Source organism: Octodon degus, unplaced genomic scaffold (assembly GCF_000260255.1).
Source record: "Octodon degus isolate 3935 unplaced genomic scaffold, OctDeg1.0 scaffold00002, whole genome shotgun sequence".
Taxonomy (NCBI): Eukaryota; Metazoa; Chordata; class Mammalia; order Rodentia; family Octodontidae; genus Octodon; species Octodon degus.
The window spans coordinates 34,410,393-34,433,378 of NW_004524578.1; the positions used below are offsets into that span (position 1 = coordinate 34,410,393).

The 22,986-nt window shown below is 47.4% G+C and overlaps 1 protein-coding gene across 2 annotated transcripts in view; it reads left to right on the top strand.

The window, feature by feature from the left end:
- Window positions 1-1,499: 1,499 nt before the first annotated feature.
- The window catches only part of Gdnf (glial cell derived neurotrophic factor), a 24,596-nt gene continuing 3,109 nt past the window's right edge, over window positions 1,500-22,986 (top strand). The window contains exons 1-2 of one of the 2 annotated variants that reach the window (XM_004623430.2): window positions 1,500-1,908; window positions 6,313-6,489. In XM_004623430.2, coding sequence (XP_004623487.1) covers window positions 6,339-6,489 — 151 coding nt within the window. In that variant the 5' untranslated portion in view covers window positions 1,500-1,908; window positions 6,313-6,338. The remainder of the gene's footprint in view (window positions 1,909-6,312; window positions 6,490-22,986) is intronic. The other variant, XM_004623431.2, reaches the window with a different exon arrangement.

Below are 22,986 nucleotides of genomic sequence, written 5' to 3' on the forward strand. Positions count from 1 at the left end.
CTTGAAGAACACATACTCCCCAACAACTGGATGAGTCATCAGATAAGAGGTACATGGAACTGAGCCTGTTTGTGCTTTCCCTGTCCCCAGCTAATAAAATAAAAGAGGTCCCACTGAATTCTGGTCCACTGGCTTCCAGAAAATAGGTTTCTGCTTAGCAAAGGCATACCTTATTCAGTGCATGATTTTAAAAGTAGAGCTAATTCCACACCCCATGTGAATGGAACGTATTTAGGGTTACAGCCTTGCACAGGGTGTGTAAGGACTTGCCCTCCTTGTGTCCTCTACAAAGGAAGGTTCCTGGCTGCTCTTGGTGGTGAGCTAACCAACAGAAGGAATGCTGAAAAGGTCTCACCTCTCCCACTCACACAGTCTGAAAGGGGACTGGGTCCTTGCCGGCTGGAAACTCAGTACCCAACCAGCGCTTGCTCAGATTTCCCACCTGCATTTTTGAAAATCTGAATAAAGTAGGTTTCCCCCAACCTCCCCTGACCTCTCTTTGATAAAGTGATCTTATGCCTCTGGAACCGGGCTTTTGAATGTATGTGCCTACCCTACGTCTGGTGTTGTGTTACAACAGCATGAAAATGAAGCCCAGGGCCGAGGAGCCGGCCAGCCTCAGAAGCCTTCTTCAGTGCCTGCCATGTAATACACGATATGCAAAGCCTCTGACTTCAGCCAACAGATATTTGGAGACCGTGTTGGCCCTAGCATGGGGACTAAACTAATGTGTGTTTAGGTCAGAAAGCGAATCAGAAAAGCCACTGGAGGGCACGTCACGGAGTGAGAGCCTTATAAATGCATCCCCATTCGCAGCGGCCCCTGGCAAACACTCGGCTTCCCTCCCTGGGCGGCTCCACATCCCTCCTTCGTGCTCGGAGAACTCCAGCTGATAGCTCCTCTTCTCCCGCTGACTTCTGCCCAGCAGAAAAGCGTGAGGGCGAGACACCCGAGGAGAGGAAGGAACGCCTTCGACAGGCGCGCGGAAAGCCCAGTGTCGCCCTGCACCAGGCAGAGCGCCCTCCCTCCCGGCTCAGGGCGCAGAGACGAAGCCCGGCGCGGGCGCAGCAGCCAAGTTCGGATTGCTCCCTTTGGTCGATCTGAGCGGAGCTCCGCACATTCCTCCGGATCTATCCTGAGAGAAGGCGCAAGCCCGGCTGCTTCTTCACAGGCTCAGCGCTCTCCCTCCACCCCGGAGAGGGGTGCCCGGCGTCGCCCACTTGCACCCTGCACCCCCACCTCCGGAGCTCGGCGCCTACTAGCTGCTCTCCTATCCCTCCCCCACCTCCCCGCCGCCGCAGAATCTCGACCCCTCCCCTGCCCGGGCCCCGCGCCTCCCCTCCCCCACCCCGGCCCCCTGGCCCCGGGCTCTCGACGACCAGCCTGCGCTCCTGGCGCCCTCATGTCTTCAAGGGACAGCCCGCGCGGGTTGACGTGGTATCTCGTTCGGATCTCCCGGCAAGACCTCAGCTCCCGCGGCAGCAGCATCAGACAGGCCAATCTCCCAGCCGCTGCGCCCCAAGGAGGCGCGGAGAGGCGCGGCCGCCGCTGAGCAGCCCGCTACGCCGGGGGCCGGCGCAGCCTCAGCCAAGAGCGCAGAGCGCCCAGCCCTGTCACCCCTTGCTCCAGGCAGGGGCGCCTGCTCGGACTTCGGCTGCTGGGGGTGCGGGGGCTCGGCGGGGAACGCGTCGGCAGCCCTCGCCCTGCTCGTGGCATTGGCGGCTGGAGCCTTGGCCGCCTCCTGTGTGCCCTCGCCACCCCGCGCGACCCCAGGATTTCGAACTCTTGTCCCTGACCTGCTGGGCGGAGCTCCGCGCTCCTGCCCTCGGCCCGGATGGGTCTCCTGGTTGGGACTCGGGCCACCTGGAGTTAATGTCCAACTGGGGGTCTACCGAGACGGGATCCGAGGTAAGTGAGGACGCGGCCCGGCAGGCAAGGGGGGCTGCTGGGCGACTGAGGCAGAAGGGCGCGGCTGGACGCCCTGAGCGGGTGGTGAGAGTGAGAAGCAGAAGATGAGAGAGGGAGGAGAAAGAAGTTGAACGGGAAAGGCTGGCCTGGCGTGGAGGAACAGGTTGCCCTTTTCCACGTAGGAAAAGATATGCGGAGCCCCTGACGTCCCTTGGCAGCACTAGCTGAGAGACAGTTTTCTTCTCCATCGCGGCAGGGCGCCCCTCTGCCAGATACCCACACGCCGTGGGGCTTGGCTCATCTTCGAACCCAGCAGAGTGTGTTTCCGGACGTGCAGCTGCAGAGGTGTCAACACAGCCATGAGTGTAACTTACTATTGAGCTTGTTTTGGTCTATTCCGAGGAAAAGCTCAGGCTGGGGAGAGACTGCTGCAAAGGTGCTGAGAATCTAAAAATAGCGGGCTCCTCTCCTCCAGGCGAGGTCCGGCGAAGCTGCCTCCCTTGCCCCATTGCAGCCCGTTTGCTTGCTCTTTCCCAGGGCCCCCCTCCTGTCCAGGTCACGAGTAGGGCTCCTTGGACCGTCCAGGCCTCTGGTTTGGTCTCTAACAGATTCTTGACTTCTCGAGGTCGGGGCAAAGCCACGGAGGTCATACTTCCCTTCTTTCTCCTGCACTATCTGCCTCCTTCCCCATAACCTCCAACACTAGTTTGCACCACCTCGGGGCTCACTCGGTAGCTGGGTTTCCAGCCCCACTCAGAGAAAAGGAGCCCTTATTCCGGCGGGAGCGGACTTTCGCCGAGTCCCCCAGCCTCATGGCGCCGCGCTACTTTTGCCGGTGGCAGAATCCACCTCCAGAGCCGCGGGGAACGCCTGGGGAGGGCAGCGCGGCCCCAGACACGCCACGCTTGAGCTCGAGGGTGGAGACGAACAACTTTCGGCCCCAGCAGTGAGTAGGTTAGAGCGCGCCTCCGACTCTTCCTCCGTATTTTGAATATTTACTTAAGTGTGTCGGGAAAGAGATGCAACTTCTCAACAGCCCACCCCCCGCGCGCACCCCTTCTACCAAGCTCTCAGAGTGGCATCCGCTGGCTTCCCTCCTTGCTCCAGCCCTCCCTGTTTCATTGCGCCTCCGCTTTGATGGTGGAAGTGTCGCCTATTCAACAAGTGACAAAAGTCCAGCGGCCAGGAAACACCCCTCCGCCCCCGTTCTAGCAGGAGATTCCAGCATTCCGGGTCCTGGACCCTCTAACAGACAGACCCCTCCCCTCAGTGCTCGCCAGAAGCCCCTAAGCCTTCTCCCTAGCGTCCTCTTGGGTCGGGCAGCCATGAGGGATAAGGAGGGGGTAAGTTCTCCCTCCCTCAAGAGCCCTAGGCACAGCGAAACAGTAAAGCAATAGACCTTTCAGTAATTTCTGCTCCCAACCCCAAAGAAAACTCGAGTTCAGAGTGAACCTCGCCCCCACCTCCTCCGTCTCTGCCGGAGACCTGAATCTCGAAGACAAAACCCAAACAAACTTCCCCAGCTGCCCGCGCGGGAGGGTACGGGGGGCACTGGGTGCGGGAGGGCGTGCCACCCGCAGAGAAAGGGGTGCCTAAGAGGAGGGTGCCAACCCCCTCCCCCACCCCCACTCCCGGTGCAGTGGGAAGAGGAATGCTCGGGATGGAGACTGGAAAGGTAGGAGCTTAAAAAGCAAGGATGCCGCTAAGGACATTCACAGGTTACCCGGCTAACTCTCCGATTTAGGGAGGATTGTAGAGGGAGTGGTTGTTCTCCGGGTTTGTACTTAAAATGACCACACAGCCTCCCCGCCACTGGAACGCTACAGGACTCGGGCGGTTTCTGGTGCCCCCTGGTGCCGGGAACTCAGAATCGACGCGCGGCGCCTAGGGCAGACCTCTGATTTTCCTGGGCTTCCCTTCTGCCCGAGGCCTGGGGACCCACACCGGGCAGCGCCTGAGGCGCTTCCTTTTGCCCGTCAGTCTTACACCCAGAGGGGGAGCTGCCTGCCCTGCAAGGCAGAGAAAGCGGGGTCACCTGGTGCAGCCGACTCCGGGAGCAAAGCTTGGTTCGCGCACTTGGTAGTACATTAACCGTTTTGCGCGTGTCGTAAAGGCCGAAGGTCATGCGGAAAACCTCTGGCAAAAGTAGATGTGTTTTAGGAGGGCGACATAGACTAACGGGGCAGCCTCGAGTTGCAGCCCAGACTGACTCAGGAAGGTGTCCTAGGAAACCGTGGTGCGCACAGAGTCCCAGGACTGCTGCATGCAAACACGGGGAACTAAAGAGCCGCAGGAACCCCAGCTGGGCCGGCGTCACGCAGAAAGAAAATCTTGCCCGCCTTGTCCCAGGGAAAGAAGGAAGCCCACTCGGGGTGCTTGCAGCCCCCAGCCTACGGCGGGGACGGGAGCCTCCTCTGGCGAGGCGGAGAGTGTTCCACTGTTTCCTCTCATACTAGCTTCGCCACACTTCTAATCGAGGCTCTCCACGTCCAACTTAAAAAGTCCTCCATCGCCAAGCGGGGGGAAAAAGGGAAAGCCTTCTTAATGCGGAAGGGAAATTTGGTGCCTGTGTCGCTTCCTTCCGGCGGGCACCGCAATTTGGAACGGCGCATTAGCCCGCGCCGCCCTGCTCCGGCGTCCGCCCGCCTTTTCGCTCGCACCCAGGAGCTGGCGGGGCTGGGTCGGCTCGCACCCAGGGAGCGGGCGGCCTGGCGCTTTCCGGGCCCCCGCTGCCAAAGCGCCTGTCTGCGCCCATTTTGCACGTCGTGGTGGTTTTCCTGATTCTGCGAGCGGGACCCAGAGACGTCGCGTTTTCCAGGGTTCGCAAGCCAGGGTCGCGCGGAGTTCCTAGTCCCTGCACGCCCCCAGAGCCGACAGCTGCACAGAACAGACGCCCAAGGGATGGAAAATGCATTCGTCTCCGCAGCGGTGGGAGGTGGCGGCCGAATTAAACGCTTTCCCGGGTGGCCTGCAACCCGCCGGCAGCCCTGAGTGGGGGGCTGGGGATATCCTGGAAGGGAGGTGGGAGCGCCTGAGAACGACAGTGGCACCTCGGTTCATGAACTTGTGTTTTGTCATGATTCTGGTCGCAAGCCGAATTGGAGGAAACTGAGTCAAATTCAATGGTTAGGTTGACTATCACCCAGACAGGAAAGGGTTGAGGGTTGTTTTTGGTTTTGTTTTTGTTTTCAGTATCTGGAAGCTGTCTTTCCCTTTCCCAAGAAAAAACTGAAGGAGGTTTTCCAAAGAATAGTTTTCTTGGGGACTGCTGTGTGGAGAGTAATCTACCCATTAATTTCAGAGTATAAAGTCACTAGCTCCCTGGAAACTGGCACACCTCAGGAGACTGGGTAGCTTCAAAACCCAGGTGCCAAGTCCCTCCCCACCTCCTCTTCGGTGGACTTCGTGGCTCTCCTTTCCAGAAGTGTAAGGCTTGAGAAGTCAAAAGGTGCCCTCCGACTGAAAGGAGGAACCCCGGTGGGGTCTCAGTCTAAGCCTTAGGGAGAGGTGTATCTGGACAAGAGTTCTGTTGACCAGGCTTGGTGCAGGAGCAGGAAGCTAGCAATTCCTGAAGGGAGTGCACGGGATTTCCCATAGCTACAAAAGTAAAATGAAGAGTTTTAGATTAGGTTTTCCTAGACAAACACAACCCCAGACCAGCGGCAATGGGAGAGCTTTTATTGAGTTCACCACTATAATATCTCCCTGGACCTTTTCCAGCATCGACTTCCTTAACTTTCAGAGGTGGAATTGGTGTTTTTAACCCAGTTGATGCTTCAGAGGTTGGGTAGTCTCCAAGTTCCTACCAGGTCTTGTGACAATTAAGTGGTAAACTTAAAAGCATGGGATCAGCAGGGAGGGTCGTGCTTCCACCGAGCTGCAGCCTCCCTACACACACACCTCTTGGGAGAAGGATCACAACCCCAGGCAGGCACCTGGTTTTATTGCCAAAGATTTGCTGCTTGCTTGGTTCGAGAGCTGGCTCTGAAGCCTAAGGGGTAGTTGCCAGGCCAGGAAGGAAAGGACCTAGATGGGGCCCAGGACAGGAGTTGCAAGTTTACCCTCCAGGTAATGGAGTGGTGGGGTGGAGGAGCGCTCCAGGGACTGGCCAGGAATTTCTGTGTTGCCTTCTTGGAAGGTTTACTGGAGGGGGACAGAGGCCGTTCTCGAAATTCTGACCCCTGGGTGCGGTACCAGCTGTACCCGGGGCATGCGGGGCCAAGGAAGCTATTGGAAGGAGGACCGAGGGCACCCAGGGAACGCAGGGCAGACGAGGGCAGTGAGGAGTTTGGGAGAAGCGACCCGTGGGGAGGCCGCACCGGGGCAGCGCCCCAGCCCTGGGCGCCCGAGTCTAACTTGCATTCTGCCCTTCTCTCCCCGCCGCCCGGCCGCCCGCCTGCGCAGGTGCCGCTGCCGGACGGGACTCTAAGATGAAGTTATGGGATGTCGTGGCTGTCTGCCTGGTGCTGCTCCACACCGCGTCCGCCTTCCCGCTGCCCGCCGGTAAGAGGCCTCCCGAGGCGCCCGCTGAAGACCGCTCCCTCGGCCGCCGCCGCGCGCCCCTGGCGCTGAGCAGTGACTGTAAGAACCGTTCCCTCCCCGCGGGGGCCTCTGGCGACCCCCGCACCCCACCTGCCGCACTCACGCCCCCCAAGCCAGCTCTCGAGGCTCAGAGCCTCCTCAAGTACTACTAACGTTCCCCTGGGGTGTGTGGCTTCCCAAAGGCCCAGGTACCTGGCGGATGAAGCAGTCTGCTTTGCCCAGCACCGAGGGTATTCTTGGGGACCGTTTATCATGCTGAGGAACAAAAACTCCTCCCACCACTGTCAGAGCGGCAACACACACGTCGCTTCCCTTTCTACCTTTCCTATCATATAGACACATTCTCTCTCTCTCTCTCTCTCTCTCTCTCTCTCTCTCTCTCTCTCTCTCAGCACTTTGTTTTGCTGGGCTGGATGTGCTTAATTCTCAGAACTATTGCACTTTTAAGAGACTGGCTTTTCACAAAGCCAAGCCAGGGACAGAGAAAACACAGAAGGGCCGAGGTTTTCACAGTATGTGTCTGGGTAGTGTCAAGTCCCGTTCAGAAAAGAGCCAGCTCTAGAAAGATGTAAAGGTAAATAGTGCAGGCTGGGATGGGGGAAGAACCTGTCGTCCCTAGCCACATATAGCAAATGCTAACTTTTAAGGGGGGAAAAAAAAAACTTGTCAGAAAACAAGTCAAAAAAAAAAAAAAAAAAACAAGTCAGTGATTTACGTCTCAAAAATGAAGACATTTTAGAAGCTAGTCACCTAGAGTGTGTCAAGTGACTTGATATAATTTGCCTCAAGATTTGAGCATAAAGTGAGGTGTGACAGATGGCAAGTTATATAGAGACTATGGGGGAAGTATGCAGGTAACTAATGTAGCAGTAGACCATTGGACACAACCCCAAAGTCAAGCAATAATGAGCTGGATGCCAGCTACCACACTGGCTTCACCCCGCCGCCAAATACTCTTCCAGCTACTTTGCTCTTGAAACACACTGCGCTTGTGCTGAGGACGGAGGCACGCCGGCACATTTCAGCCAAGTGCTCTGAATTCGCTAAGCATCATGGCCTTGGGCTAGGAAACCCAGGAGATGTCATGCAGTTATTTCTTTGCTTGGTTATAGCAGCAAAACTTCTTGCACGAATCCCAAGAAGGAAAAAGTGTGGTATTTTATAGGTAAAATAGGGCTTCGAGATTTGATTTAGGGTTAGAAAGAGAATGCGGTTGAAGTTCAGGTACCAGCTCCAAGAGTTGCCATCAATTAACTACATATGTCTATCTCTCAAGGCTTTCCTGTCAATCACCAATTTGGTGTACGTAATTGTTCTTCAGTAAAAATTAAGTTCACGATGCCCTTTGCACCATTTTCTTCAGACCAGTATGCAGTGGGAGTTAAGCAACTTATTTTTCCTTCAGTGGAACAGGCTAAGTCAGGAACAAAAACACAGTAGCAAGTTACTAACTTGGATGTTTAAGAGAGAAAAATATCTGTGCCCAATTATAAAACTGATTAATTATTTCATGGAGGTTTAGTTGCCATACTGGTATCTCATCTACCTAGCCTTATTAAATACTGGCTTCTGACTCTGATTGTACTTTCAGTTAACTCTGTGAACAAGTACTTACTTTAGAACCTGTGAAGAGTTTACAGTCTTACAATAAAAGGAGCTCCTTCTGCTCCAAAATGCCAATAGCTATGAAATTTACTCCTTGGCATTTTATCCTCCTATCCTAACTCTCCTTTAGGGGGAGATTCAGGAGCAGAGAATAGAATCATCCAGGGAACTTTAAAATTTGATGCTGGACCTCACCCCCAGAAGATTCTGGTAATTAGTTTGGGGCATGGCGTGGGCATCTGGACTTCTAAACATTCCCAAGTGGTCTACTACGCAGCCATGGTTGAATTGCTATAGCTTGTTAACACATGAGAGAGTCTATGATTCATAGAAGGTACAACCCACGTGGCCAGCAAGGTGGCATTGATCCTACTGATTGTCTGAGAGAGGGCATGACATATGGGAAAGGAGTGACTTCTCTTTGTCTCCCAAACTGATGATAAATCATCAGTAGACAAGATTCTGACTGTTCTGTTATATTTGAATCAGCACAACATACCCAGTTCTGTTTATCTATAGGAAGACTCAGTAGATCATAGAGGAAACCTGACAGCGAACTGTTCTCAAAGAGAAAGTGAGTTGTATCCTAAGCCAAATTGACTTCTTTCCAGGTATGTTCAATTTGGTAGCAAGCTGTCAGTGCAAGGAAGGCAAAATAGTGACAGTGTGCAGACTTTGAACTCTCAACCAGTGTCAACACGCCCCTGTCATCGTGCTGACATTTATATTCTGCATTATACACGGTGCAACTGGTAGGGTTTATGTAGAAAAACATTAAGTCACTGTATTTCATTTGAAAATAGAAAGTACCATAAATTCTGTCCCTCTATCTCCTTTCAGATGCTCATAACTTAGTAATTGAGCAAAATAACTTTTCATCATATTAACTAACTGCATACTTTGCAAGGGGAACTGAAGCTATACCCATTCTACACATTCACCCTCAAGAGTGCTTGTGTTCTGCTGGTTCCAGCACAAGTTGAAACATCCAGAATTCAATTTATACACAGTATGAACTGACAGTAATCGATCAACTGCCTTGCCTGGAGGTTGACTCTAAAGCAAACGATTCACAGCCATCTCCTGTACACTAGCTTGCAACTTGTCTAAGCTCAGGAACTTGTGATTTGCCTTCTGAAGCTTCCAAGATTTTCCCCTTAGCTACCTTTGTTCATTTGTGGGGTTTCCTTGTGCCAGAATCTTCTCCAGAGGGGAACAAGGCTAAGTGTGAGGAATATACAAGGTAAAACTCACCAATGTCGTAGCATGTAAAGCTATGACAAAACCTTTCGGTTTTGAAATCTAACAAGATAAAGCAGCTTGTTCAGAGTGCCAAGGATGTGATGGCAGGATGCAGCTGTGCTGAAACTGGAACCAGAGTTTCCCAGGCTGCTGAAATGCAATTTTTGTCCAAAATGAAAGCACTTTATTTAAGAGAAAGCTCTTCAACTAATTACTAAGACCTGTCACACTGTTGCCCTGAATTTATTGAAGGCTAATGCATTGTAATCTTGTTCCATATCTCAGCCCTAAATCCGTTTTATACCTAAAAGCATAAAACATGTGTAGTTTTGCAGTTATGCAACCTGAACACACATACCCATTCAGCAAATAGTTAACACATGCCTGTGTGTGACAGGCTCTGTCCTCGGTGCTAAGAGTACCCTGGTATACCTACTTGAAAAGTCTCTGCCTTGGTGGAACGTACTTCACAGTATGAACAGGTGTGATGGGTGTAAAAAACAACCATGAAGGGCCCTTGGGCTGACAGAGTGGGCTTAATATTTTATGTGCCTTGAAGCCAAATGGAAGAGACATTATTACATTGTGAAATTATAAATACAGATAATCCTCAATTGTAATCAAGTATATCCCACCAATTTGGTAGCAAGTCATGAAATTTCCTATAAAAACAATTCTTTTAAGCAAACTATCAAGTTCTTAGGCTAACAAATATCTAAGTAAACCATTATGTAAATGAAAAGTAACTGGCAAGGGACCAGGTGAGAGGCTTTGCCTTAGGTGCCACCTCCTATAATCTATAGAAGGAGAACATAGAACAAAATGTCAGGAGGCATCAAAGAAAGAGCACATATTCATTTATTCAGATCAAACCACAGCATGTATCTCAGCCTTCCATGTTCTTAACCTATTGAGTTTTAACATCTCTCCAACCTGTTTCCTCATCTGTATAATAGGGCTAATATTAAACCTGCCAAGCCGTTAAATGAGATATTGTTCTCTTATGCCTGTGTTCCACAACTAGGTATCATAGTTGTTATTTGCCAACCTCCTACTTCCCAAGAGCCCTCCCTAGGTGCCCAGTAAACTCCCTTCTGCCACAACTTATGCCAAGACTTTCAAGCAGCTCAGCATAGGATCAACAGCAGAAGTGCTGGCTTTGCAGGAGGCTGTTTGGACCCCACACGTGGTTGGTCAGGCTGGCCTCACCTGAGATTTGGCCCCCAGATCAGCTGCTCTTGGCCTTTCCCAACTTTCCCAGCCCCGCCCCCCAGTCACTGAGCTCATACATTTCCTGTGGAGCTTTTCCCAGCAGCCTTTCATGGTCTTATGAGGGAGACCTTCTTCTTCTGTAGGAAGAAAGGGGCCAGGCCAGGGTAGGATCCTCCTTAAAGTGATGAGGGTATGGATTGGAAGTTACCTGTATTGAGAGGGATGAGTTCTGTTTTAACTGATCCTAGTAGGACATTAAATTTAAAATATTTCATAAATCCAAAAAAAAGCCCTTTATAAACTTTAGTAAATACTCAATCCATTAGTATACACCTCACGAAGTTTCTAGAGTAAATATTAAGCTTTCAAATCTAATGTAAGATACAGAATTCTGAATAAATAGGTACTATCTACCCATTGCTTCATGACTTTATGGTGGAACAGATACTACTATAAAGTAACTTCATGAGCTGTCAAGGGGCTCTGCACTTGGAAAGGACCTTCTGGAATTAAAAACCTGCATGTCAGGCTCTTTTAGGAGGTACTCCTCCCTTACTTGAGATCCAACACCAGCATCTCCCTCTACCCTCTACCTGGAGATTTATTTCAAAACATTGCTGCTGAGATAAGTGTATTTAAGACTTACTTTGAACTGGCCAGTCTTCGGGTATTATGCTGGTCCAGTAGCCCAAACAATATATTCAAAAAAGTCTGTTTCTACAGATGGAAAGCCAAAAGGTGTCTGGTGTTTTGCCCTCCTGACCCTGCTTTGATCTTTTTATTTAGCACTCATGGCTGTCATTTAATGAGCATACCTATTAGTTAATCACTTGAGTTCAATCAAGAAATATTAAATGCTTTTCATTTGCTAGGTGCTGTGCAGCATTAAAAAGGCAGAGCTGTGAATTTAAGTTGTTTGTGAGCCAGTTAATTATAGACACACAGGTGGGTAGAGCGACAAAAGAGTGGGTGATGCCAGGCTGGACTGAGAGGGGCTACTTTAATTGAAATCATGACAAGAATTCCTGGCACTGACATCACTGGGATTTGGAGATTAAAGCAGGAAAGAATTCAGGGAAGGAGGCGGATTTGTGCCGGTACTTGATGGGCATTGCAAAGGAAAAGAAAAGGGAGACATTCCAAATGAGGGAGCAGCAAAGGAAAGTTTGTGGCCATCACTTGGGGAAGATGCAATGATAGAGACAGGACAGACCAGTGCCGAGTACTGGACAGTGAGGAGGTCCTGGGAAGTAGTGGGAAATGACAAATACCTGGGTTGGTGACTATGTGGCACTACAGAAGTCTAGGGGGAAAAGGAGTGCTCCATTTTCTATGACAGCAGGGATGCTTACAGCGGGCAGGTGACAGAGCTGCCTGCACCAAGTATTAGCCAGGCTCCCGTGTGTGTGCTTCATAGCATAGGCATATTTTGCATTGCGCCACTATTTTTTAAAGCTCCTAAACATAGACACAACCCAGTCAACTTCAAGTGCTTGCTTGAATAAGTACAAATAAAAACTCAGTGTTGAAGTTGGGGTTATCTGTTTTGAACAAATAAGTTTATATCTCGTTCTAAAGTCAAAGAAAACTGAAATCTTCTGGACAAAGTTATCTCTGTTTTACACGTGAAGAAATGAGGTTTGCCGACGTGTTATGAGGGTGCAACTCGTAACTGGCACGATTCAGGCCTCAGACACCTGGTCCCAAAGCCAGGATTTTTTTCAGCTTAGTACATACTGTACAGTCTGGTGAGACAACTAAGAAAATACAAGTATTTTTGCTTGCAGAGGATACATTTCTGAACCCTAAAGTGCAGATTTCCAGGAAAACCACACAAGCAGACTAATAAAAGAAAGAATATTAAATTTTTTTAGGTGCTATTTTTATTTCCATTTAGAACGCTGGACTGAGAGTGTTATTAATGACCACTTCAAAGCCCAATCTGGACATTTTAAGGAGAGAAACTTGGATTTTTGTAAGATTCCTGGGGCAAGGAGATAGCTCAGTGGGACAAGTGCCTGCCAGGCAAGTGCAAGATCCTGAGTTCAATTCCCACTGCCAAAAAAACAAACACAAGAAGTTCTATGAAACTCATACTTTTCACAATTAGAAAAGGCTGACCTCCTCCTCCTCCTCCTCCTCCTCTTCCTCCTCCTCCTCCTCTACTTCCTTCTTTTTCTTAGTACCAGGAATTGAAGTCAGGACCTTGTGTTTGTCAGGCAGGCACTTGTGCCACTGGGGCTGACCATCCTAGTGACAAAGCAAGGGGTCCTCCAGTAGCTGACAGGCAGTCTTTGGGAGGCCTTCTGGGAATGGCTTCTCAGATCACTCCCATTTTGCTCAGGGATGGGGACATTTACATGAAAACCAAGGCCAACACAAGTGCCACGGCACCTGCCTCAGTGGGGACAGCAGTTGGTTCGCATAAGCAGAGTATAGGTCACCATCAGAATACAGCTACCAGAGCTAGTTCATGGGGGCAAGACCGCTTTGTGTAGCTTGGGTAAGATAAGTCAAGTAGAAAGACCTGGCTCTAAAAAGTCTGTGGTATTCTATTTTGTGTGCAGCCCTGCCACTAAAACTGTTGGAAACTCTTTCCCACTTTTAAGTTGACATCTAAAATGTTTCACCATAAATTTAAGTGTTGTACTACATGTCATTTTTGGACCAATCAGGAACTATATACATATATACTTCAAATATGTTTTTAGCGAATCATTGACCCTACCAATATTTTCAATTCATGGCAAAGTCTCAAACTTTAAGAACTTTGTCCAAATAAACTGGTCTTTTAATCAGAAAAGATCTGGTTTCATTTTCAGTTCAAATACACATTAACTGTATACCCCTTGGTAGCGATAGCACCTCTGGATCCTAATAATTAGACAAATAAGTGGACAGACAAGTAGAGGAAGCACCCAGGCTTGCCAGGAGTCTGGCAGGACGAAGTGTGCAGACACTTCCAGAGTTTCTTCGTTAATTTCCACACCTTGCTAGCCGTGAGGTCCCTGGAACAATGAGCGTCCACACATTCTTCACTAAGATTGGCCTCTGGATAGCAATTTGTTCCTTTTTGTCCCTGAGAATTCACTGAAAACAGAGAACAAATATATTTTTGTACCTTGGTTTAGGTAACAGTATTAAGAAGTTTCACATCGATATAAACTGTTATCCAATACATAGTCCATATTTCAATGTACCAGTTGCGGCAACAGTGCTTTCTGTGGTTGTTTTGAATCCAGGGACACAAATTGCTTTTGCTTGCAGAATTGCTTTGTTCTTCTTCAATTTTAGAATTGCTCTCAAGCCTTTTATTCCTCCATAGTGCTGACAGTTTTGAAAAGTCTGGGTTCCCTTGCTTCCTGTTTCCCAGACTGCCATTGGGATTTGTGTGGTTCTTTCTACATGGTTACGCTTAGGTGTGCATCCAGGGAATACGATATTCATGATGCTGTATCCGCACAGCAGCAGGCCTCTGTTGTCGGTTGGACCCGCAGCACTTCATGTTCATGAACATCTTTATGTGATCCTTGAGGCCACCCTTCCCCAGACCAGGGCCATAGGAAGTTGGGTGAGGGGGTAAGAAGCATCCCTCTCACAGTAAGCCACATGAAAGCCTTAAAAGTAGTGTGAGGAGAAGCCAGCAGCAGGAATATTGGCCAGCACAGGTCACAGCATAGGGGTAAGTTAAGGCAGTAGACAATGGTTCCCTTAAAGCTACCCACAGACCCCGCAGAAAGCCTTCATGTGCCCCAGAGTGGCACAGGTCTCAGTGTAAAGACAGGTGAATACCACCCAGAAGGATCGGTTAACTCACTGAGTCTTGTGAGTCATCGTTAGTGTTTCTAGGGCATAGAGAAGCATCACAGGTTCCCACGGCTGGCCTGTACCTTCTGCCCACAGACCACTGTGCTAGGGCTCCAGGGCCTGGATGGAGATCTCTCTGTACAATAAACCAGCCTAAAGTAGACCCAGTCTGGATCCTGGGCTGGTGAGTTAATGTTGCTTTCCAGAGAGCTTTCTAGAGGCTAGAGTTTCTCTTTGTGCAACTGTGGCCTGTGTGAGCGTCACTGAGGAATGTGCCCACATGTGGCCACCATACAGACTTCTGCGAGGCAGCCCCTGAGCTCCAAGCGCTCTCATATTAACCTGAATACGGGTAAAGGTGTGCATGTCCCTGTGCTGAAATAGGAAGAGTGGAGCTTCCTAGAGGCAGCAGCATAGCCAGGGGCTGGACCAGGGCAGCTGAGTCCAGACCTCTTCATTCCCACCAGTCCACAAGCTCATTTTGCCGGCCCACGCTGGTCAGATGGGACCCTTCTGATGGCATTAAAAAGGCAGGAAGAAGACAAATCAAGCACTGGGGCTTTGCAAATGCAGGTACCTCAGAATGTAAGCTATATGTGATTATCTAAGCAGGCTTCAAGCTTGAAGTAAATTCATTCACGGGGAGGGGTGGTGGTGGTAGACACCATCTGACCACAGGAATCTATCAAAGAAGTTCAAATGGTGGAGAACTTTTGTTTTCTCCCTTTTCTGTCCCACCATCTTCTCTTAGCTCTTCCTCAGTCTCAGCCAAGTCCTAAGGTTCTCAGTGTTTGTTCACTCACTGCTCGGATGAGCCTCGTGGATGGTGAAGGGACCCCTGTGACCTCAGGCTGGGGACAGCACTCTGTGGGGAGATTTTCTATCAGGGCTCTGGGGAGTCAACCCCACTCCCGCTCCCATTTGCCTCTGATAACACAAGGGCTTGGTTTCCCTCCTGAGTATTTGTGCACTTAATTTTATAGGGTAATTTCTCACCCTGCCTGTTCAGTCTCCACAAGGGCAGGAACAGAGCTCACAGCATGTGCTGTGTGCCAGTTAGCCCGGGTGTTTATTGCTGGCTGTGGAGGGCTTTTAGGACACACCAGGTGTTCATGGGTTAGCTAACAAATGGACACCCCGTTGGGTGTTTTGCTGAGTTAAAAGCCAAAGAATGGGCATTTTCCCCTCCACGGGGCCATGCTGTATTACTGTAAAATCATTAGCATAACTATCGTAAAAGGATGGACCACATACTTAGAAATCAGAGCAACTGGAATAAGGATAATGAAATGAATATATTGTTTCTTGAGTGGGCTTTTTAGGCTATTTGTATTCATGAAGTAATTTCCAGTACATTTATTATTATTATAAGTTTTCTTAGCTGAGGTGTAGGCTAGCAGTTCAACGTGTAGTGTAAGTAATAAGCATATGCCATGTAGGTCAAAGTGGGTGGAAATGGTAAATAAAATGGCATTTTGGTGGGCAATGTGGCTTTTACAAGTATGCCCTAGGCTCCTTTTCCTCTGTTCTAAAGTGGTTTGCATTCTGGTTGCTCTTTTGCTTCTGCCTTGAGAGAATCCAGAAATGCTTTGTTAAAACAACAAAACATGGGTGTTTTTACAATGCAAATACTTTCCAAATAAACTGATGTCATGCCTTATTGTCAACAAACCACTGGTAATGGAGAGAATTCACTGGTAGCTCTGAAAGGGATCACAGTGACTCTGTAAACCACCTCATTGGGTGATTGTTTTAGGAAAATGGGTGCTATGGACCCCTTTTGGAGTTCACCCAAGAGAGGCCCATGACAGGCTTTAGAACGGTAGATGAATTTTGTATCCAAAATAGGAAAGCATAAAGATGGTCATTACGTAATGGAAGATGCATCCGCATTCAGTGCTTTGCGGCTTACAGGCTCTGTTATTATTATCATTATTAAGTAGTTGGAATACATGAGGAAAGGATAACTTGTAAGTAGTAGCAGATGAAGAAGCTTTACAGAATTTTTCAGAGAACTGGAACATTTGCATGGACTCACACTGTACATTTCAGAGGTCCCTGAAGGTCAGACAAGAAGGAGAATTAATAGCACAATGCATAGCAGGCCATCCAGGATGGGCTGTAGGCTCTTCATAATCCATTTTATACCAGGTTCAGCACACAGTGCTAACCTTGGAGTCACTGGCAAGGAATAACCTAAAAATACTTGGGCAGCAAGAAGAAAAATAAATAAAATGGAGATTTTAAGAAAAGGACAAGTTCAGTATTTGACTGCCGACTGATGGGGACTAAAGGAATTATAGAATGTGGTTAGAATATGCCCTTTCAGATGACGCTGGGTCAGAAAGGTCCTCTCAGACGACGCTGGGTCTAGCCATGCTTTTGCAGATTATGGAAAGTGAAGTTGAAGAATGTTACACAGTGGAACCCGGATGTTTCCAGACACAAATACGGGTTCTTTCTGCAAGTCCTTTTGCCTCTCTTAAACAGAGCATAGGGGGTAACATGCTGGTTTGAGAGATTAGTGATGGTTATTTCAAATGTAGCAGACATGGCTGAGCCCAGAGGTAAACTGAAGAGATTGAGAACTGCAAGATCCTGATGGTGCTGAATCTGTGCCCTTGCCAGAGGCAGCTAAAACCAGGGTCTGGCAGCACTTTCCAGCCAAAGTTTAGACGGTCCATTCCTCAGGGCTTTAGAGCCAGCAAGGGCCCCAGAGGGCATTACACTGATCTCAGAAGGGTTAAGTGATGAGCCCAAGGTCACGCCGCTGGTCAGGGCCCAGCCCAGACCTGGAATCTTGGGCTCTGTCCTCTCCAGACCTGCAGCAAGAGCCTCCTCATTTGGTGCCAGGCTGAACACGAGGAGCTTCCGGAGACAGGTCCTCTGTCTGAGTCTGCCGCACTGCTGGCTGCTGGTGTTCCGGTTCTGACTGGGACATTGCCAGACCTGTCTTAGAGTGACATGCAAGACCAGGATACAGAAGAGATGCCCCAAATGTCATGCTTTTTTCCCTACTTGGAGACTAATTGCTGTGTTCCGTGGCCCATGGCAGCTTATTTTTGGAATCTACTTAAAGTACCTAGGTTCATACTGAATTTTTCAATAGAAAGTGTACTTCTCACTTCCTATGCTGAGTTTGGTAAGTGGATTAGATGAAATCAGCATATCTTGTGCTTGTTTCAAGGTAAATTACCCTTTGCCTTAAGACGAGCAGGTGCGGGGTAGAATTTTTACTCAAAGAACAGCGTACAACACTAGAACTAGCTTGAGCTTTAAAACCAAACCAGCCAAGCCCATAATTACTGGTTATATAGCCTTGAGCAAAGACTTGTCTTCTCTGAGCCTCAGCTTCCCGATCTGTAAAAAGAAGCTAATGTTTAATTCTACATTAGTCCTACAGGGATAGTAACATGTTTCAATTCAATGCTACGTAAGAATAGGCATCCACTCCACCTTTACACTGATATATTTTAAGTGCTTTGAGAAGATATTAAAATGTAATCCAATGAAACCTTGTAATGTGAGGAATTTTACAGATAAGGCTTAGCCATGCATTTCTTGTAATAACATTTCAATATTAGTGAAAGAAAATCATGTTTCCATCCTATGGAAAGGTAAAAGTTATTTATCTCCAAAAAAAAAAAAAAATAGTTTCAGTCATTCTTGAGAAGCTACATCATTCCTAGGTTGATTTTTCTTTTCATGTGCATACATGTGTGGAGATGGATAGTTGCTGTATACAGCAGTTTGTACAGTACAGATAGGCAGAGAATATCTCCCATCACTGGAAGGGCTCTATTCTCCTGCCATCTGTGGACAGCCTGCCACGAGTGCTCTGCAGGCCAGAACCCGCCTAGCACCTCAAGAGCCTCAGATGCAGCAGTCTGAGGCCTCACACCCTAAGTCGAAGCCCATCCCAGGGCTGGGCACTGCCCCGGGTGAGGGCATCAGGTGCTGATTCCAGACATACCCCTCACTGTGAGGGCCTGGCTAAGGCATCGACTCATCCCTACAAACCTCAGCATGTTAGGCCTTGGGCAGGACTTGAGCCAGCTGCTTTGTGGTGCAGTAGATAGTCAGGCAGGTCCTCCCAGGAGGAAGAAACACCTGCACCTTCTCTCCAGAGCCCTGTATCAGCCAAGGTTCAGGGGGCAGCTCTCAAATCTGGCCAGGAGACCTCACCTCTCAGAACAAGGTCCCCCCTTTCCTCAGTGAGATTTTTTCCTTCCTCAAAGTTCAATCCCACTGTGCATGAAGAAAGACATTCCCACTGCTAAGGCAACAACCTTATGTTGCCTCTCTCTTGGGTTCACAGGCTGAAGACGTACAGTACAGGGCAGCTTAGATGTGCAGCAAGGCCAGGATCGGGGAACAACCACCTGCAAGCATATACCTGATCTTCTGAGTAAAATACAGTAACTGGGCCAGGGAGATGGCTCAGTAGAATAAGCGCTTCCGTGGCAAGCGCAAGGGCCTGAGTTCAATCCCCAGTTCCTCCTAAAACTAAAAACAAATAAATACAGTAACTGCACCATTTCTAAGAGAAAGCTAACATTTTAGAAGAATGCTTTGTCCACTGATGCTACTATCTTCACTAAGATAATATTTTGAGTTACATAATTTTTACATAACTATTGAAAAGAATACTCAGAGCCCTCAGTGTTGTTCCTATAAAAACTCAGTTAACTTTACAAAAGAGTCAGTATCCAAGTCCTTCATTCCTAAGGTGATTTTATTATGTCTGTGTGTAATCCAGGCCTGAAAGTTCTTTTCAGTGAACGATCTGTTCCCAGAGTGGCACCCCAGTACGAGGCTTCATTTACCTAAATAACTCTGTGTGTATGAGGGACACGATAAAGTTGAAATCCTTTAAATAGAATAATGCTGCTAGAACAGTAGGGTACATGCTGAAGGATGACTTAAGTACACTTGAGGATTTGATTTTTCTAAAACTTTATCTTTGAGATGGACATGTTTCCCAAGATAGGACTTACAAGTGCATTTGGGAAATGAGCAACTATTTGACCTACCAGCTTTGTTTTGTTGTTAATGATGTTTTTCTTTTGTGGCTTACAGGTACTTTATTTTCAAAATTTACTTTAGTGAGGACAGTTTGTGTATCTGATATTCTGCCAAGCCTTTGTGAAATAGGAAGGGATACCCTGCCAACGTTGTGTTGTTTGGTTGTTTGTTTTGTTTGAGATGATGCCTGGACAATTTGCCCAGGATGGTCTCAAACTCCTGAGCTCAGTCCTTCAGCCCCAGCCTCCCCATTTGCTGGGTTTCTACTTGCTGCCATGTCCAGTGCTGTTAAGTCTTACTTTAGCGGATTAACCAAACCCTGGCCCACTTCCTTTCTCCTCAGTTCAGTGAATGATTGAGAGATTGGGGCAACCTTGGGCTTCTCAGTTCATCGTAAGAATTATTTTCCTGGGCTGGACTGGAGGTTTCTGTGGAATTCTTAGGAACAGAACCAGTGAGATTTACCCAGAAGCCCTCTGCAAAGGTGTATGGCTCCTAATGCCCCCCAACACCCCACATTGATAAATTGAGGCTCTCTTTGAATTAATTCAATGATATCATAAAGCCTGGGTTAGGAATTTAGTTGCAAGGGTCAGACCTATTTGCTTTGTTGTTTGAAAAATGCAAAGTTGCCCATTCCTGATTTCCATGGGTGTTATCTATGTAAAATTTTCTATATAAATATTTATTGTGGCCTGGTGTGCTAGCTCAGTGGACTAAGTACCTGCTTAGGCAAGCACAGGGATCAGGTTCGATCCCCAGTACTGCATGCCGTGCTGGCTGTGGCCTTGGGCACGCTGAGCAGGCCACTGAGACCAGGCATGGTGGCGCATACCTGTAATCCCAGCACTAGGAAGGCTGAAAATAGGAGGATCATTATGAGTCTGAGCTGTGTAGTGAGACCCTGTACCAAATTAAAATAAATATTTATTGTTTGTTCTATTTTTCAAGAGTATGAAGAGGGGGAGCCTTCAACTCAATGAGAGCCACCCATACTAACTTAGGTCTTACCAATACTTCTGTAGTAGCTACAAGGTAGAGAAAATTTCTTCCGTCAGTGGGAGGAGTTCACAATAGCTATATCCTTCACCTTAACACATAAGATATTTATCCAGGAAGCATTTTTTAAACTTTATTTTTAGAGCAGTTTTAGGTTTCCAATAAAATTAAGAGGAAATTATGGAAGCTTCCCACATATTCCTTGTCCCTACACATACACAGCCTGCTTCATTATCAACACTTGCTGCACTTGATGAGCCTACATAGACAGAAAATAATGATTTAAAGCCCGTAGTTAACACCGAGGTTTCCTCTTGGTGTTGTACATGTTATGGATTTGGATGAGTTTGTTATTGTATATATTCAGCACCATCAAAAAGCCTTTTTGGTCCAGCCAGATAGCTCAGCAGATTAAAGTGCCTGCTTAGACAGACCCAGGGACGAGGTTTTGATCCCCAGCATATGAGGCCAGCCCAACCTCCAGAGCATGCTGAGACAGTGATTGAAACTGGGTGTGGTGGTGCACACCTGTAATCTCAGCACTTGGGAGGCTGAAAACAGGAGGATCACTACAAGTCCAGTGTATGCAGTGGGACCGTGTAGACCTTGTAGTAAATACATTTAAAAAAAAAAAAAAAGCCTTTTAACTCATGCTTAGTAACCTGTTTACCACATATTATACAAAATCATAAGCAGTTTGGGCATTCTCATTCTGCATGGGCCAAGGAAACAACCAAGTGGAATTTAAGAAAAGAACATTAAACTTTCTCATATGAAATGTAAGTATATCTGAAATGCCGCATTATTTGTCTTGTGTGATATTTGGGATAACCTATATCAAAATTTTATTCACTATCTGAAATTTAAATTTACCAGGGCATTCTTTTTTCTGGTGAACTGAAAAAACAAGATTGTGATAAGGCCATGCAGTCACAATATCTTAAAAGGGAGGAGGAGTATTTTTCAAGGACTTCAAAAGTATTGGGAACTAAATGACAATGCCGTCGGTGCTGATTCAAATTATTATTATAACTCTAGTGATATGAAATTAAGTAGCTTTTATAAATTTATGAGCCACTAAGCCAGAGTAATATGAACTCTTGTAACTCAAATATTTCACTGTTTCTTTTGTTAAAATTTTAGTAATGTTTATCATTTTTGATTAATCCACAGTTGATTGTTAATCAATGTTCCTGTCTTCCTAAATTAATGATCTACTTAGGAATTGAATAGAGCTGAGCACATCAAGTGCAAGTCCCTTTGCAAAACAACTTTTTCTATTTAAAGACTCCTGTATGATTTGGTCAATCACTTAGAACAGATTCATTGTGGAAGTTCTAATTTCTACATAATCATTTTTTTCTACAAATACAAGCAAGTATTTATTTTATAAAGAAATATGGTCATACTTATATTTATTTCCTCTTTAATAACTTATTATAGAAAAATTACAAATAGCATAAGCAACTTTTTTTAAAAAGTAAGTAGTTTGTTTCTTTAAATCAGAGTGATTTAATTTTGTTGTGATTGTTGCTGTTGTTGTTGAGAGAACTTCCTAAAGGAAGACCAGGTAGAAAGTAGTATAAAGGCATGGTAGCATTGGGGTTGCTCTCCCACTTTCTAGGCCCTTGAAAACTCTTCCACTTGGGAGTCTTACACCCCAGAACCCACCTAGAATTAGGTAGTACTGAAGGCTAAGCTTTAAGCCTACAGGAAGCTGTGGAGGAGGGTGATGTTGGAGGAGTCCGTGCTATTCAGGGCATCAAGAGTTCCCATATGATATGGGCTGTTTATTTTGGAACTTTTCATTTCATAAAGATACAGTTCTCAGTGAAAGCTCTGTGTCCTCTTGAAAAAGTATCATCTCTTTCTTTCTTATAGAAAGTGATTGATTCAGTCAACAGTCATCAAGACCTCCAGGCACCAGACCCCACCCTGGCATTTGTGACCAGTCAGAGGTCCATCCAGACAGTCCCCGCCTTTTGGAACTGGCATTCCATCAGAGTAGACGGTTCATATATGACACACCTAACACCTCAGGCAATGTGTTAGAACATAGCAGTGCTGTAGTGGGGGGAGCAGGGAGCGGGGCACAGGAAGTAGAGATTGGGGACATATTGCACTTCAGCCAAGGAAGTCAGTGTGACTGCTGATGCTTACATTTAAACAAAACCTTGAAGGATGCTTGGAGTCACATAGGGTCCTCTAGGGAACAGACATCACTCTAGATAAAAAGGAGTTAGCCCACAAAAGGACCAGAGTCCCTCACACTGTGGTTCTCCGTCTGGATGATTTTGCCTGCCTAGGAACACTTGGCCATGTCTAGAGACATGGTTACTGTGGTGACTAGGACTGGTGGACCCAGACTTCCTACAGTGTACTGGACACATTCCCACAAAGAAGGATGATCCTGGCCAGCGTGTCAGGAGGCTTAACACATAGGTAGTTAAGTCATCCTGGCTGCATTTCATTTTGCACTATAGAATACTACTATGTTTTAAAAATTAAATAGTTTAGGTTTATGATCAAATAATTTGCAGTAGGGTAAGCACTGTCTACACTTTCTGTGATTTCACACAGTCTTGGAAAAGAATTCCTCTTGCATACATCTCTTCTTAGGCATATTTTTCTAAGTCACATATAATC